Source organism: Ailuropoda melanoleuca, chromosome 1, assembly GCF_002007445.2.
Source record: "Ailuropoda melanoleuca isolate Jingjing chromosome 1, ASM200744v2, whole genome shotgun sequence".
NCBI classification, from domain to species: domain Eukaryota; kingdom Metazoa; phylum Chordata; class Mammalia; order Carnivora; family Ursidae; genus Ailuropoda; species Ailuropoda melanoleuca.
Genome location: NC_048218.1, coordinates 110,027,570 through 110,043,111, shown reverse-complemented (window position 1 = coordinate 110,043,111; position 15,542 = coordinate 110,027,570). Strand labels below are relative to the sequence as shown.

Here is a 15,542-nt window from a genome sequence, read left to right as displayed (position 1 = left end):
GTGGGGTAGACCAGCCGGCACATGGGCGTCTACCACTTGGATTCAAGCCCCGCCTGGAGTCAGCCTCTGCACAGCGAAAGGCATCCAGCTCCAGGCACACAACCTCTCTGAGCACCTCTCCAGGAACATGCTGGGCTCCCAGCAGGGACCAGGAACAGGGCATAGGGCCAACTCCTCCGGAGGCTGGCCTCAAGCCCGGGCAGGGCCCTTGCGCATGCCCACGCTTCCCCCACAGAGGACTGCCCAGGGCGGCAGTGAAGGTTGCTGGTGACAGATGACGTTGGTGGCCCGACTAAAGTGACCCTAGACACACACTGCAGATTTCGAAATTGTTTTTAGCTGCAAACACACAAAAAAAGAGCCGTATGCTACACTCAAAGCAGTACACCTGAGTGCCAGGAGGCCAGGGGACACTGGGGTCAGGAGAGCAGGGCACCACTGGCTGCCAGGAGGTCAAGGGACCCTCAGAGGGCCTGACACAGAGAGGAAACAACAGGACACTGGGATGTCGTCAAGGCAGCCCCACCTGGCTCCCTGCGGGACTTGGAACCTTTAAACTCTTCCCCACTATGGCCTTCACTTTCCCCATCTGGAATAGGATGGACTGTACCAGGCGAGATTTTTTTTAATTGTTATTTAATAAAGATATGTTAAGATGCTGGTCGGGTGGGCACCACCTTCTTGCCTGCCCTCCCGTTGTCCCACTTGCGAAGACGTTTGCGGTGGGAGGAGCTCACTGTGGCTGCACCAGCACCGGCCAGCGCATGCGCCTGGGAGCCGCCAGCAATGCCAGTTTGGGTCACAACAGGGTTGCCCATCAGGCGCCGCTTAGGGCCCTGCAGGGGTTCTGACAACCGCCCCATGAAGGCCGGGAAGGAATCTCACAGGGCCAAGGACTTTGGGGGTCCAACAGCTGTGAGTCACTCTCGGCTCCCTGCCTCTGGACACGGTGACACGGGGACACCAACCTTGCCTTGGGTGCTAGGGTGGGGTGATGGTCTCCACTCCTTTAGCTCGTCCTGAAGAGGCAGGTGAACCGTCTGGCACGCAGGAGCGCACGTGGATGGCTCAGGTCTGGGCGTCCACGAGGCCCGCAGCCCCGACCTCGGGGAAGGCCGGAAACACACACAGGTGCGCGCGGGAACCCGCCAGGTGGAGACCCTCAGGGCTCGCCCCTCGCGCGCTCCGCCCTGCGCCTGCGCCGCCACAGAGCGACAGGTGCAGGCCGCGCACAGGTGGGGTCGGTTCACCTGCCTGGTCTGCGGGCGGCGCCGTGGGTGCTTCTGGGAGCCAGCTTTGGGTGCGGCAGCTGCGTCTTCGCGTGGAGGCAGGATGGAGTCCGGGGCACAGGTACCACTTCCCTCCTCCCCTAGTCTGGGGCGCCCTGCGCGGGACCCGACACACCCTCCCCTAACACATCAGTGAGCTTGCCCGTCCTGCACACCCCCACGCTCCCTCCCCTTTTCCCTCCCCTCCCCAGCCTGTCCTGGGTCCAGTGTGGCCTTGTGGCCTTGCGAAGGGCCAAGGGGGCCACCACCAGGAGCAGAAAGGGAACCCTGGCAATGCCTGCTCCATATGCACAAGGAAAAGCCGGGTGCAGGACTGGTAGTGTCCCCAGGGGGAGTTTCAGAGCCCTGAGCTTCGGAGGCCCGCCACCGGGGCACGACGCCCCCCCAACCACTCCCCAGCCCAGCCAGGGGGCTGCCCAGGTCTCCTTGAGTCTCCCCGTGCCTTGTCAGATGAAGAGGGACCTTTCTCCCTTCTTCATTTGTAGGATAGGTGTCAAAATAAAAGGGCTAAGCAGGTATGGAGCGGCCCCAGCCGCCCTCCCCAGCACCCCCCCCATAAGCTAAAGTTATTTTTAGCTTCTTCTAGAACATTAGATCCTTATTTTTCCTCAGTTTGGGGGGGGGGAAGCCCGTACCCAAAACAGAGACATCTTTTCTTATCAGTATATTAGAAAAACATTTCATACTAAAAAAAAAAAAAATACCGTTAAGGGTCCTTGCATGTTGACCTGTTGGGTTTTGTTTTTTCCCCTGGGTTGGGGGACATTATAGCCTCTTGTTTCTCTTTGATAGGAGCTGTGGGCCGTCTGTTTTCACTGAGTATATCGTCTGTTTTGCTTTACAGAAGTTTGACATTTTATATTTTAACTTCTTTTCTTTCATGGCTTCTGTGTCATGAGTTATCACTTGAAAGCCTTACTTCTGACCAGTTTACAGAGAAAGCATTTCCTTCCAGTGCTTTGATAGTTCTGGGATTGTACCTTGCCGGCAAAGAGGCGAGCATTTATGCGGGGTCTCAGGACTGCAGTTTGGGGAACAACCCAAATTGTGTCCCCTAGGGGACAAAACTCAGGGGTTTTTAAAGACAATGGGGAATGTTTGTATACGTTGCTTAGAAAGAATTTTGAGTGGTGTTGGCAGCAGAAAATTCGGGTTGGGTGAACAGAATTGTAGTAAAATCTCTTATGGCAGCAAGTTGCAGGGGCTTGGGGTATGTGCAGTTTGGCCCGGTTCAAAGTCTCTGGTTTCACCCTGAAGACCCAGGAAGAGGGTGAGCTCCCCTGCTGATGGCCTTCTGGCTCCAACTAAACCCCTCAACATAAATGACCTCATTTCATGTCACGTCTCACAACATTTACATCTTATATGCGGTTGGAATTGATCTTGGTGGATGATATAAGAAGTTGTTTCAGATCTTTTAAAATTATTGTTTCTTTTTAGCAATCTGAATTTTGAAAGAGTATAATATTCGGTCCCTTGTAATTTATTTTCACGTAGGATATGAGGTAGGGACGTGGCTTTGCTACTTTTCTTTTCTTCTAAATGGCCGACCCATCAGAACAACACACAATGAAAAAAAGCTCCCTTTCCTGCTCATTTAAAACCCATCTCTTCCTGTACAATATTCCCAAATGTATGTCTCCATTGTTTGTGCTGAGTTCGTATCTGAAAAACCCCACCATTCTTTCTGTAAGCTGTCAGTCTACAGTATTGTTCTATCTAAAATGTCTCAAATTGTGTTTTTTTTATAAAGATTTTATTTTAGTCATTTGACAGAGAGAGGGAGAGAGAGCACAAGCAGGGGGAGAGGCAGAGGGAGAAGCAGGCACCCCGATGAGCAGGGAGCCCGACCCGGGGCTCGATCCCAGGACCCTGAGATCATGACCTGAGCCGAAGGCAGTCGCTTCACCGACTGAGCCCCCCAGGCGCCCCTCAAATTATTCTTACGGAAAAGCACATCAGCATTGAACTGTGTCTTGGTTCTCAGTTCACTCTCGTGATCAGTTAGTTCAGGATAGCTCTGTCTCATCAGAAAATATGCTGCTGTTCCCTCCAAAGCCTTTCTGGTGAAAGTCCCCCCAGTACACACACCCCCGCTCCCCGGACTGAGCCCGGTCCCTGCTGGAAGTAGAACAACTACGTTTCCCTTTACAAGCGCAGATGACCTTCCACGGGATTTGGGTCATTTCTCTTCTTTTTCTCTTTGATCTACCATAGGCTCAAAAAAAAAAAAAAAGCCAACACACTAAAGCAGCCTCGATTACTGGTTTCTTTCTGTTTCTCCGTATGTCTCTGAGGATTGTGCTCTATGTTGATGCCGTGGTATCTGGAGCAAAGGTACTTAGAGCAGGAAAACATTTAGACTTGGATTTTTTTTTTCTGAATCTTGATTTTTAATAGTGAATGGCATACCTCTTTCAACAAAATTTCATATAACTTTTTTTTTAATGTTTTTTTATTATATTAGTCACCATACAGTACATCCCTGGTTTCTTATGTAAAGTTCGATGATTCATTAGTTGCGTAAAACACCCAGTGCACAATGCAGTATGTGCCCTCCTTACTACCCATCACCAGTCTATCCCATTCCCCCACCCCTTCCCCTCTGAAGCCCTCAGTTTGTTTCTCAGAGTCCATTAGACTTGGATTTTTTATCACACGGTGCTTTTGTTTTTGGACTCGTCTAATGTATTTTTCCGTGAACTTGGCCCCTTCCAATGTTAGAGCAGAGGCGCCCTCGTGTTCACGCATCCCTCCCTGAGTTGTCTTTGCTGCCATAATGTTCTGGATCTTTCCGAAGCCCTTTGTCTCCGGCACAGCCTCCTATGGACGGAGTGGGGCCGGATGCACCTTCTGACCCAGTGCCAGCCTGTTAAGAAGTGAGCTGACTCTGTTTGCCTTTTGTTGACAGGGCGCAGGGGCTCGGCCCTTCACCAGCAAGAACGATGTATACGCGGTAAGTAGTGGTAAATAAATGATAGGACGTTCCCCGTCACTGGTCGTGAAAGAAATGCACGTTAACCGCCCCCACCCCGGTGAGGTACCACTGCTCCCCTGCGAGAAAGCAAACGTCAGAACACCCGGGGAGCTGCCGACCCCGAATGCCGGGGACGACGTGGAGCAACTTGAAGTCCCGGGCGCACCTGCGAGACTGGAGGACCATGCAGCCACTCAGGGAAACGCTTTGGCCCTTTCTGAGGCTGACTCACTCTCTGGACTGAATCCAGCTTTTCAGGGTGGTTAGAGTTCACATTCATCCATTTCTAAAGGTTTTGTGAGGGGCAACAATGTGCCAACTGCACCCTGAGAGCCACACGGTAGAGCTCTGGAACTTAAGCCCCCACCCCCAGGAGGGCATGCCCGCCTGGCATTCTGGCTCGGGGCCTGGGAGACTCTCCCGTGGATGTTTGGTACGGTCCGCACGTGGAGCCAGACCTGTTTTCGGTTTCAGCTGGGCTGGCACTTCCCCCAGCTGCCTGGTGATGATACACTCACCTCGGAAGAATGTTCTAAGAGCTCACTGGGATCCGATTTCGAAGGCTCCAGCACGCTCCACTGAACACGTACGTTTCCACCAGCAACAACCCCTTCCCGCCAGACCGTATTAGCAGACCTGCTTCTGCCCTGGCCAGCCTCTAACCCCTCTGGGGAATTTGAACACCTAACTTTGCTCTTGCATTTCCCACGCCACACTCGAATAAGCTACCTGACATGCTGCTGTGTTCAGAGTCAGGGACGTGGTACATCATGGACGTGGGGAAAACCACACAACCATGCGTATCAGGATTCCACTTATGAAATATGGACTTCTTTTGTATACAGGATGTGTATTCCGTGTTTTTTGGTTTTGTTTTGTTTTTTACAAATTGCTAATGCTAGCTACCTAGGGGAACAGACCGCAGGAAGGCTGACATTGGACTTTCTAGTTTTACTTGTCCCTCTACGGTTCAATTTTAACCAGGACAAGCGGACAGCAGCCGCATGGGAGAGCCCAAGCTCCCCACCCACAGAAACCGCGATCACCCGTGTCTTTCTTACCCCCCTCGGTGCCGTGTGATTTGTTACACAGCAAACGATGGCTAAGACGCTTTCCCACGGCCTCGCAGCATTCCTGATTAGGCTCACGTTTAAGGCAACATAAGGATCTGTTCTCTAAGAGTTTAGCCCTTTATTACTTCACTATCATTAATATGCTTTTCAGCTCTGCCTCCCCCAAACTCAATACCGGATACACCCCTCAGGCGCAAATGCACCGCAGGAACTCAAGGCAAACACCACGGCAGCGCCTGGCACTGGCTCATGGCGCTGTTCTCGCCCCGAACGGAAGCCAGTTGACAGGCAACTGCCAAGACACAGTACCAGCGGGCTTCCCGGAACGTCCAAATCACTCCATCTTCACACTCGTATCCACTTCTCGTTGAAGAAAAGCACCGGTTCCTCCCACACCATGCGTGCCAGTGGCTTCCTTTATACTTTTGGGAAGCATTGCCTGCAGTGGACGTGGTCACCAGAAATTGTTATCGCCATTAGCAAGCAGGTGCACGAGAGCCCGTCCCCTGAGAGTGGGACTCAGCAAAGCGTGTCTGTTCATCGTGAACAAGGCTGCAGTGAACGCGGCAGGGCCCGTCGGTACCGTTTCAGGATGATGGTTTCCTTCCCTGGGGCCCAAATGTCCAGAAGTGGAATTACTGGGTCATATGTTATTCCAATTTTTCACTTTTTTGAGGGCCCTCCATACTGTTGTCCAGAGTGGCTGCACCAGTTTGCATTCCCACCAAGAGGGCACGAGGTTCCCCTTTCTCCGCATCCTCGCCAACACCTGCTGTTTCTTCTGTTACTGAGTTTCGCCGTTCTGACAGGTGTGAGCTGGTATCTCATTGTAGGTTTGATCTGCATTTCCCTGATGGTGAGTGATACGGGGCATCTTTTCGTGTCTCTGTTGGCCACCTGGATGTCCCCCTTAGAGAAATGTCTGCTCACATCTTCTGCCCATGTTTTAATTGGATTATCTCTTTTTTGCTATTGAGTTGTATGAATTCCTTGCGTACTTTGGAAGTTCTCCCCTTAATGGAGTTATACTTGGAGAATACTTTCCCCCATCCACCGTGGCGTTCAACATAATGTTAGCATTCCTTTGAGAGTTCCCGAGACTGGTAGGAGATTGGCTCCGTGCACTGCAGTGTTGACTAACAGTATGAATTAATACCTCTTTAAAAGACACACGAGGGCGTTTTTCAAAACACGAGCTGCTAAGGCTGTCATGTCATTTTGACACGACAGCTTTTCAAGGAGCGCCGTGGAGACCGTGACCTTACGGTGACAATAAAACTATTTGCCGAGGACAGTTTGTCAGCATCAGGGAGAGGCACGGGAGTTTGAGGGTTTTCCCTGATGCTTTGTCCTGGAAGGAAAAGCACCCTGAAGGAGCTGCTGCTGCGATCTGAGGGCTCAGGACCCGGAGGCTCGGCACCCCACCAGCCGCACCCCTGCCCGACTCGCCGTCCCTTCTGTATAGAAAGCAGCTGCGTCCACCTGCCATTCCGCTCTTTTACCTTGAGCATAGATGTTCAGATGGCCTCACTGCCGATGTTTTACAGTTTTCTCTTGAAAAAGGGAAGATGTTTTTACCTGAAAATCACTTCTTTTTTAATTCTACTCTTAAGATACCACATTTTTGGCCAATGCTTGCTTTTGACCAAAAAACAGCACTGGCGATGTGGGTGGAAAGGCAGCACCGGAGGCTCTGTGTCCAGGGCAGGGGCTGGGGAGGAGGAGGAGGACATGCCCAGTGGGCTCTGGTGCCCGTCCTGAGGCTCCTGCCGGAAACTTCCAGGGAGCCGACATCTGTGCTCTGTTTCGATAGGTTTCTGGGCTGAGCTCCTCTGAGGAAGACGAAGGCCCTTCTTCACGGGGCCGTAAGCCGCCCTTGAGAAAGGTCCTGAAGCACAGCCACCTGCAGGTAGCCTCCCCCAGCCTGCGCAGGAGGCCAGCGGGCCACGTTCCCTCCCACCCGGGAGACAGCCCTGAGGCTGGGTCCCCACTACCTGCACGCCTCTCCTGGAACCCCCCGGGCCCCCAGGCGGGGCTCAGCTCCACAGCCGCCCTCCAGACCCCGCGGCTTTCTAACATCCGTGCCTCCAGGGCAGCCAGCAGGCAGCCAGGGCCCAACCCAGACCCGCAGCCTCCCCAGGAAGACCCGCCCGCACGGGCATCAGTCACCTGGGGGCGGCAGCAGAGAACAGAGGCCCGGGGAGCAAGGAGCTGGCCTCCACCTGCGGGGTTGCCCGGGATTCCGGACACAGCCCAGAAGAGGAAGCGGGAACTGAAGAAGCCGGCAGCTGTGGTAGGACTGTCCCCGACCCAAACCTGTCCCTGGCTCTGTCCCTGACCCTGTCCCTGACCAGTCCCCGACACTGTCCCCATCAGGGGTCTCGGTCCGTCGAGGTGGCTGCTGACCCTTCCATCATTGCTCAGGCCTCTCTGATGTCCTGGGCCTGTCCCACCTGCTCTGAGGGGTTGTGTGACCCCATGGGGAGCTCCTGCACCCCCCAGTTCCCATCCGCTCCCCAAGCTCCTGAACGTGCTGTGAAGCTGCTCCCAGAAGGCTGTTTGCTCTTTCCTCTCGTCTCAATGCAGACCCGGGGCCTCCCTCCATGCTCCCCTGGCCCCCAGGGCCCCTTTCCTGCTCTGAGCTCTGGTCCTGGTCCCTCAGCTGGTTCACTCTCTCCTGTGACACCCTGCTGTTCTAGAAGGTTCTGAGAAGGCCACTGCTGGGGGACTTCTGCCTTGCCCCTCACGCAGGGCCACGGCTGACCCCAGCTGTCTAGGTCTGCTACCCAGAGATGGAACGTGTGCGGTGGACAGCCTGGCTCGCGGGCTGGGGGCCCTTGGGCCTGTTGGCTCCCTCTGGGAAATCTCCACCCCTCCCGCTGCGGCCCTGAGGCCCATGGCTCCGCTCCACCTGCTAGGACTCTGTGCAAGTCAGGTGGGGGGCAGCCTGGACAGCTTCTTTCCATCTCTTCTTTCTTCTCTCACCCATCATCTGCCCCTCGGAGGAGCGCTGGGTTCCGCTTTCCAAGGTCACTGCAGGATGACTCAGCTCTCCTGCTGGTTCCTTTCACTGGTGCCTTCCAGACATCTCTGCTTGGCCTCACTCGCACTCCTGGAACGTTGCTGGTGGGGAGATTTCCTGATGCCCTCTGCAGCCGTGCCTGGTTGTAGTTGGGAGCCAGGCCTTTCAGAGCTGACCGGAGCGCCGCCTGCGTTCCTGGGTGGGGCCTGAGCGCAGGGCTGCCCCTGAGCCCCAAATATCTCCCTAGTGCCATGTCCCTACGGGCTAATGTTCCCACCTGCTGCCAGGAGAGGCATGAGCCGGGCTGGAACATTCTAGAGCTGACAAAGGGAAGGGGCCTGGGGGTCTCACTGTGTGGTGGAGCTCGTCTCAGCAGTGGGGCAGCCCCTGGGCCCGTGGGGCCCCTCATGCAGGCGCCGAGCTTCTAGCCACTCTGACGGCTCTGGGCTCTGGGAGGGGTTCCCGTGCTTGCTGGCGGCCCCTCCTCCGGCCCAGCTCTCCCTGCTCCACTGTCTGTCCACACCCCTGCTGGCAACACCAGCTTCTCCTGGTCCTCATTTCCCCCCCTTTGCTTCCATTTTTTGCACTTTCAGGCTATTTGGAGGACCTCGATCTGTGGGGAACCTGCCATGGGCGGTTGAGGACCCAAGTCTTTCCTTCCACCTCCAACCCTGTCCTCCGTGATCTGGCCCCTGCCCATGCCCCGTGTGGTCTGGCTCAGCCAGCCTGCCCCCCGCTCCGGTTTCTATGAGGCCAAGCCCTCATCTCGGTCAGGAGCAGGGCTCATCCAGGGCTCACCCACCCTGGCCTGGGCGCTTCTCCCTGCTGCAGCCCGGGAAGACCGCCTGTCTAATCCGCCCCGCAGGGATGTTCCCAGCATGCCCCAGCTGGCCCTCCTTGTCCCTGTCCCCAGCCCTCTGGCCTCCTCTCTGTGCCTTGTCAGACCCACTGCCCTGGGTCCTTAGCCACCCCCCTGGTGCCCGCACAGACGCGGCCCTCTGGGGCGTTGCCGCTCTGTGGTGCAGCTGTGTTGCCCGGCACGCAGCAACAGGGGTGCCCGAGAGCCGAGGGGCAGGGGTGTGGAGGGGCGCGCAGCCCGCCTGGGCCTCTGCTGTCCACGGGCAGGGGTGGCAGGTGTTCCTGCAACGTGGGCCTTCTCAGAGATGCTTTCCTCCAACAGATGGAGCGGGTGAGGCAGTGGGAAATCCGCCTGCTTCAGGACATCGAGGAGGCCACTCAGCACGAGCTCACCATTGAGGACGACTGACCCTCAGGGCTGGGGCCATGAGGCAGGGGCTCTGGAGCTCCACCTTGGCCTCCCTGACTTGTCCGGCCCTCCCTCCATCTGTCCGTCTGTCTGCAAACTGCAGCCCTCCTCAGGGCTTGCCCAGGTCCCGCTTGGACCACTGCCCTCCCCACGATGTGCCTCTCAACTCGGTTAGGGGCCAGTGAACGAGGCTCTCAGGCACCAGCAGAGCGCAGGGCACACGGTGGGGGGGACAGGTGAGGTGGAGGCCCACTGCGCCACCCTGGGGGCGCCCGCCCCCCCGCCCCCCACCAGCTTCCCCAGCACAACCCAGGAACGGGATGACATTTTGTACGGAGAGACCAGGGAGCGTGGCGACCCAGCTGCCCACACAGGGCTGGGGCCACACACCCAGCGGGCTCAGGATGCCATTCTGGGAGAGTCAGACCCTGGGACTCTGAGTGGGAGGCGGGTTGGGCGGTTTCCAGGTGCTGGTTTAGGTGGGGGTGGGGGTGAAGAATTCAACCCCTGGCAGTAGTACAGGACGTCCCTGCCCCATCCCTGTGCAGCGCCACGCTCCCCCCGAAAAGCCGGAGGTGCTTACACCCTTGTGCCGTGGGGGGTCGCCCGGGGCGTTCGAGCTTCTGCGGAAAACCCGCGGCAGCCTCCCGGTGCACACGCCTCAGGCACGTCTGCGTGTGGACACGGCATGGTGATAGATACAGAGCTAGATTTTCGTCTGATGCCTGTGTTCTCCCCCCACTTTATTTAAAAATGCTTGGTGCTTTGTTTAGTTTTTTCCTCCTGAAAACGAAAAGAGAGTGTTTGTTGCCAGCCCTACCCTCCAGGCCTGGAGGCGGTGGCCTCGCTCCCAGGCACGCAGATCAAGCTTACCACTAGACAGAGTCCGAAGGCACCCCTACAGCAGGGCGCCCCAACAGAATCACAGACGGGATGGACCCAGGAGGACGCAGGGGAGGCCAGGACCTGCGAGGTCGAGAACCGTGCTCTCCCTGTGTCTGTTTGGAGGTTTCCAACAAGGAAGGAGGGCAGTCCTCACTAGGTTGGGGGGAAGGGGGAGACAATGGGCCGCAGGGGAGAGGGGGTGCAGTCACTGGGTGAGTCACTTCGAAGGGCAGCTGCTGCTGTTGCGGACGTGTGGGAAGAGCGGGCTTACTGTCCAGGGGCTTACACAGTCCTGAGTGTCCCCAGCCAGTTCTTCCTTCACAAGCTGACTTTTCAACATGTGCTCTCTTCCTTTGTTATAACACTTATTATTGGGTTATGGAAATGACAGGTGTATGAATTCTTCCAATACAACACAAAAGTGTAAAGCAAAAGGCTGCCTAGAGTTGCATACCATGAAATAAATACTTCTGTGCGAGCCCTTCGCACCTTTAGTGCCGGAAGTAGGTAAACAGTTCTGAGCGTCTGTGTCTGATGCCAAGTGATTCCGATGTATCGTCAAGCGGCTTCTCTGTCTTGCTCACAGCCTGTGACAAATTCAGATGCAGAATGACGCCAGGGAGGAGGAAGGCATGACGCAGGGGCTTTGGGGAGGCTGTTCTTGAAAGCTCGGGAATTACTCAGGTGCTCAGAAGGAAGTGTTTTGTTCGGAAGATACTTTCCTAGGCGCTCATGTTGCGTTTTCTCCCCCACGTGTTAGCAAAACGGATTCTCCCATTTGTGCAAAGGAGCATATGCAAACATAGGGCACAGGCCCTCTAGCTGGTGTTTGAAATGCAATCTCGTGGGGCGATTCACAAATAAAACAGCGGGATGGTGAGCGTGCTCTGGCCACGGGAAGATGTGGCCGGGAAGCATCCCACGGAAGGAGCGAGTCCTGTGCCCGAAGCCGGAACGTGGTGCATGGGGAGGGCGTCCTGTCCGCACCGGCCACCTCCGTGACCTCCACATCCTCGGGCCCCAGGCTGCACACGGGCAGGAGGGCAGCCTCAGACTGGTGCTCAGGATGCGGGCGCTGCCGGCTCGGGCTGCACAGACGGGGACCCCGCAGGGTCTCTGAACCAGGGTCATCTTCAGGAATGCGCCTGCGGCACAGCCAGCGACCCCCGAAGCATGCTTCTCCTCGTGCAGTTTGTTTCACATGAAACAAGAAGTGATCCCCTTCTAATCTAATCTTTATCCAAGCCATACGTTTTCTTCCTAAAATAACCGGTTTACCCAGAGTGTCTGTATTTGATGTTCACAGTCCTTGTCACTGTGTCAGATACCTGGTTTGAGGGGCTGCCCGCGTCCAGGATTCAGGTGGCCTTGCTGCAGACGTCTGGTTTGCACATCACTTTCCACTAAAGTCTTAGCACCTGGTGTTTTAATTTTCTTTTTGCTGCAAAACAAAAGCTCAGAACAACCCGTGTTTGCCACCGTTCCGGAGGCTCAGTGGCACCAGCGCCTGGGCTCTCCGCAGGGGGTGCCAAGCAGGTGCTCGCCCAGCGCATCTGGGCAAGAAAGGGGGCACCTGGCTCCGTGTGGGGGTGCGGGACCCGGAGCCCCGTTCCTTTGCTGGCCACCGCGGGGCTGCACGCAGGCCCCAGGCCCACCCGCGTGTGCGAGGCCGCTTCGGTGGGACACAGCATATCCATGCTCCGGATCCCCTGCTCGAGGGCTGGCGTGGGGTCCAGCATGCCCGGTAAGCTCGCTGAGTGCACAAGTGGGGTGATACCGCACACCACTCACAGGTTTGGGGATGGGGGCGTGGAATCTTGGGGTCAACGTGAGAACTGTTTTGTGCAGGTCTGCACGCGAGCCCGCTCGGCACAGAGCATTTTGTACCAACCAACGTCTACCACTTTCGTTAGAATCCTGCGTGGCATTTCGGGGGTTAAAGGGTGTTCCCATTGTGGTCCCTGTGGGGTATCACCCAGTAAGGCACAGAGGCCCGTGAGCGGCGTCCGAGTGGCACTCACAGCAGCTTCGCTAGTTTTATGATAGCTTTTAAAACACGTACCAAAAAATGAAAAATAATAGTAAACAAAACAGGTACCAACTTGAAAGGTGACACGGTGCCTCCGCGCTCTCACCGCGCATTTCTCTCACGGACAGTTCCGTTGCACGAGCGTCCACCTGTCTCCTGGTTGGCTGGAGCCCTTTCTTGGAGGATTCTGTAAACGCCCTGTTCTTCTGGGGGATACTATGCTTTTTGTAAGGATTTTTAAAATTCCTTTACCTTGGATTGATTTTATTTGAACGTAAAGATACCCATTTGTGATTATTCATTTTATCTGTCAGCTTGGCTGGGCCACTGTGCCCCGTTCGGTCAAACGCCAGGCCAGATGTCGGGACGAAGGTGTGGTTTAGGTGAGATCAACATTTCCATCAGTGGACTCTGGTTTAAACAGATCACCCTCCATCACGTGGGTGGGCCTCATCCAATCAGTTGAAGGCCTTAGGAGAACAAGCCTGAGATCCCGCCCCATCCCCCTGGGGAGGAGGGAATTCTCCCTCCAGGCGGCCTTCAGACTCCAGAGGCAACACCAGCTCCTCGTCCGGTCTCCAGCTGCGCCTGCCCTGCCGACTGGGCTTGGCAGTGATGGGGGAGCCGCTCCTTGAAAGAACAGTCTCTCTCACACACACCCCTCAGGGTGCTGTGCTCCCTGTGATGTGTCTGCCAGGCCTCTGAGGGAAGATGCCGAGTGAGTGGGGGCTGGAAACTCGCCCTGGGGCTCAGGGCGTCCTCAGAGGAGACAGAGCCCGGCAGCCCCTCCACCCCCTCCCCGCCGTCTCTTCCCCTTCCCCTGCTGACGGGGGTCTCGGGCTCTAGGGGATGGGCCGAGCCTGGGCCACGCTTTCTTATTCTCCAGAGTCTGGCCCAGTCCCTCCCCTCCCCACCAGCGGCGGGGTCCCTGCGGTCCCTGCGCCAATCCTGCTTCTCTCGCCCCCTCTTGAGGGTAGGAGGGGGCCGCCCTGAATGGTGGCATTAGGTGTGTCCTGGTGGAGGGTGGCCAGTGGCAAACCCTCCCTGACATTCTGCTCTGGTGCCTCACGGCCTCATCTCTGCTATGCCCCGACCTTGGCCTGACCTTGGCCTGCAGAGCCGGTTTTAGGGAATATGCTGGCTCAGCCTGCTGATGGCGCACCCCCACCCCTGCTGTCCGCCCTTGGTCTACCTTCGACAAGAGTCCCTGACTGGTTAGTCCGAGACCAGCCTGAGGACCACAAGTGGTACAAATCATCCTCGCCGGAGTCTCTGGGAGCAGAAGCCAAGCCCCCGTGTTCCCCCCACCCTGAACCCACCTTGGCCCCGCAGTCAGAGGAGCAGAGCCCGGCCGGGAGGATGGGCCGCCGACACTGGAGGAAACCACAGTCTCCCCCGCGGGGAGGCTTGTCTTCAGAACAGCCACACAACCCCGTGGTTTCGAGTAAAACGGCCACAGGGTTTAGTCAAGCAATTTCTTTCCTTTATTTTTGTTAAATAAGATTCCAGAAAGTATAGTGCAAACACTCAGTAGAAAAGTCGCAATTAAGAAATGTACATTCACGTTAACATTTCAGTCCGTTCACTGGTTTGTTAATAAAAATAGGACCAATTATTCAGTGACTTGTCTCAGTCGAACAATCTTGGAAAAGACCGGAAGGTACAGTGTGGGGTTGACGTAAAAATAGACCCGTATTGATTATACAAATCTATTGAGAGAAGCTACCTGGTGACCGTGAGCTGCCGTCACTCTGACCCTGTCACCTGGCTCTGTGTCTGCAGAACCATTCTCGAGCGAGCTCCGTGGGTGAAGAGCGTGTCCCCGTCCCCCCCCCAGCATTCCACCGAGCGGCTCAGCCACACCCAGCCAGACATGGAAGGGTGCAGGGGTGTATACGGCCTTTCTCGGTGGTGAGGAAAGAAAATCAAGGGTGGGCTTCAGGTTTGCCTTCGGTGAGAAAAGAAGCTACTCTAAGGTGGTCGGAATCGATACGTTACCTTCCTTGTGCAACGTGGTGTCCAATCGTGTGGCTGGGGGGCGGGGACAAGGGGCGTCCAGGCTGGGGGACGCTGCGTGACCAGGGCAGGCGCTGGCCGCACAAACCGGGGCCCCAGGCTGCGCAGTGTTGCAGGGACGCTCTGCGGCCAGCCGGCAGATGGCCCAAGGCGGGCCTGTCCCTCCGTGCATGCTGCGTGTTCTCAAGTTCAAAGTGGGTTTCACACACGTGGGGATTTCAGGGCATGCAATTCTGAGTGCACGTGCGTGCAAGCCCACAGTTTGTACAGGGTGAAGGCAAGACCGCGCACCCCTGGGGACCGGCGCTCAGGAATGCGGGCGCCCTGGTGTGTGCGAGAGGTGGCGGCAGGCTTCCTCGGGATCCCCGCAACTGGGGAACCATCCCCTGAGACGTGTGCTTCGTGCGCGGGGCCCGGGGGCTGGGTGGGGCTGCTGGTGGGAGGCAAGAAACGAGTTCTGGCTGCTGGTGGGCCCGTGGCCCGCACTGTGGGGAGCGAAAGCCCACAGACACGGCGTTCTGAGTGCCGTTCCTGCAGACCATCCCACACACCACACGCGGTCAGGGAGCCCCAGAGTTGCCCAGGTCTCTCGGGCGTTGGTCTAGGACAACCTCTTTGTTTAAACATCAGCTCTCAGCATGTGATGCGAGCTGTTTGCAGACTGAGCTTCCGAACAAAGTCTGAGCTGCCCAGAGCCAAAGGAGTCGCTGCCGGGAAGGCTGCAGGTTTCCCACTAGCCTCTGCGATCCCTGTCTTGCCTTCCACGCATTCTCAGGGAAACCTGCCCTTGGCCGTCCCCCGACCTGCAGGAAGGGACGATGACCGCCCGCACTGGGCCTATGGCGTCAGGCACTGGATGGTTGTGCCACCAGGCAAGACAGAGCAGACACGACCAGCTCGACCGACGGCCTCCCAGGGCTCACGTGCCTTCAGGCCACCTGACTCATGTACATGGGGAAGCGTGTGTGGTTTAGGGGCTTCTGG

General features: G+C 56.6%; 1 protein-coding gene across 1 annotated transcript; it reads left to right on the top strand.

Annotated features, from left to right (window-relative positions):
* The first annotated feature begins 64 nt into the window (after window positions 1-64).
* LOC109490230 (coiled-coil domain-containing protein 201) lies at window positions 65-11,909 on the top strand. Its single transcript, XM_019803765.2, has 4 exons — window positions 65-1,350; window positions 4,201-4,245; window positions 7,153-7,632; window positions 9,542-11,909. The coding sequence occupies exons 1-4, from the start codon at window positions 1,333-1,335 to the stop codon at window positions 9,626-9,628; spliced, it is 630 nt and encodes a 209-aa protein (XP_019659324.2). The 5' UTR covers window positions 65-1,332; the 3' UTR covers window positions 9,629-11,909.
* The last annotated feature ends 3,633 nt before the right edge of the window (window positions 11,910-15,542 follow it).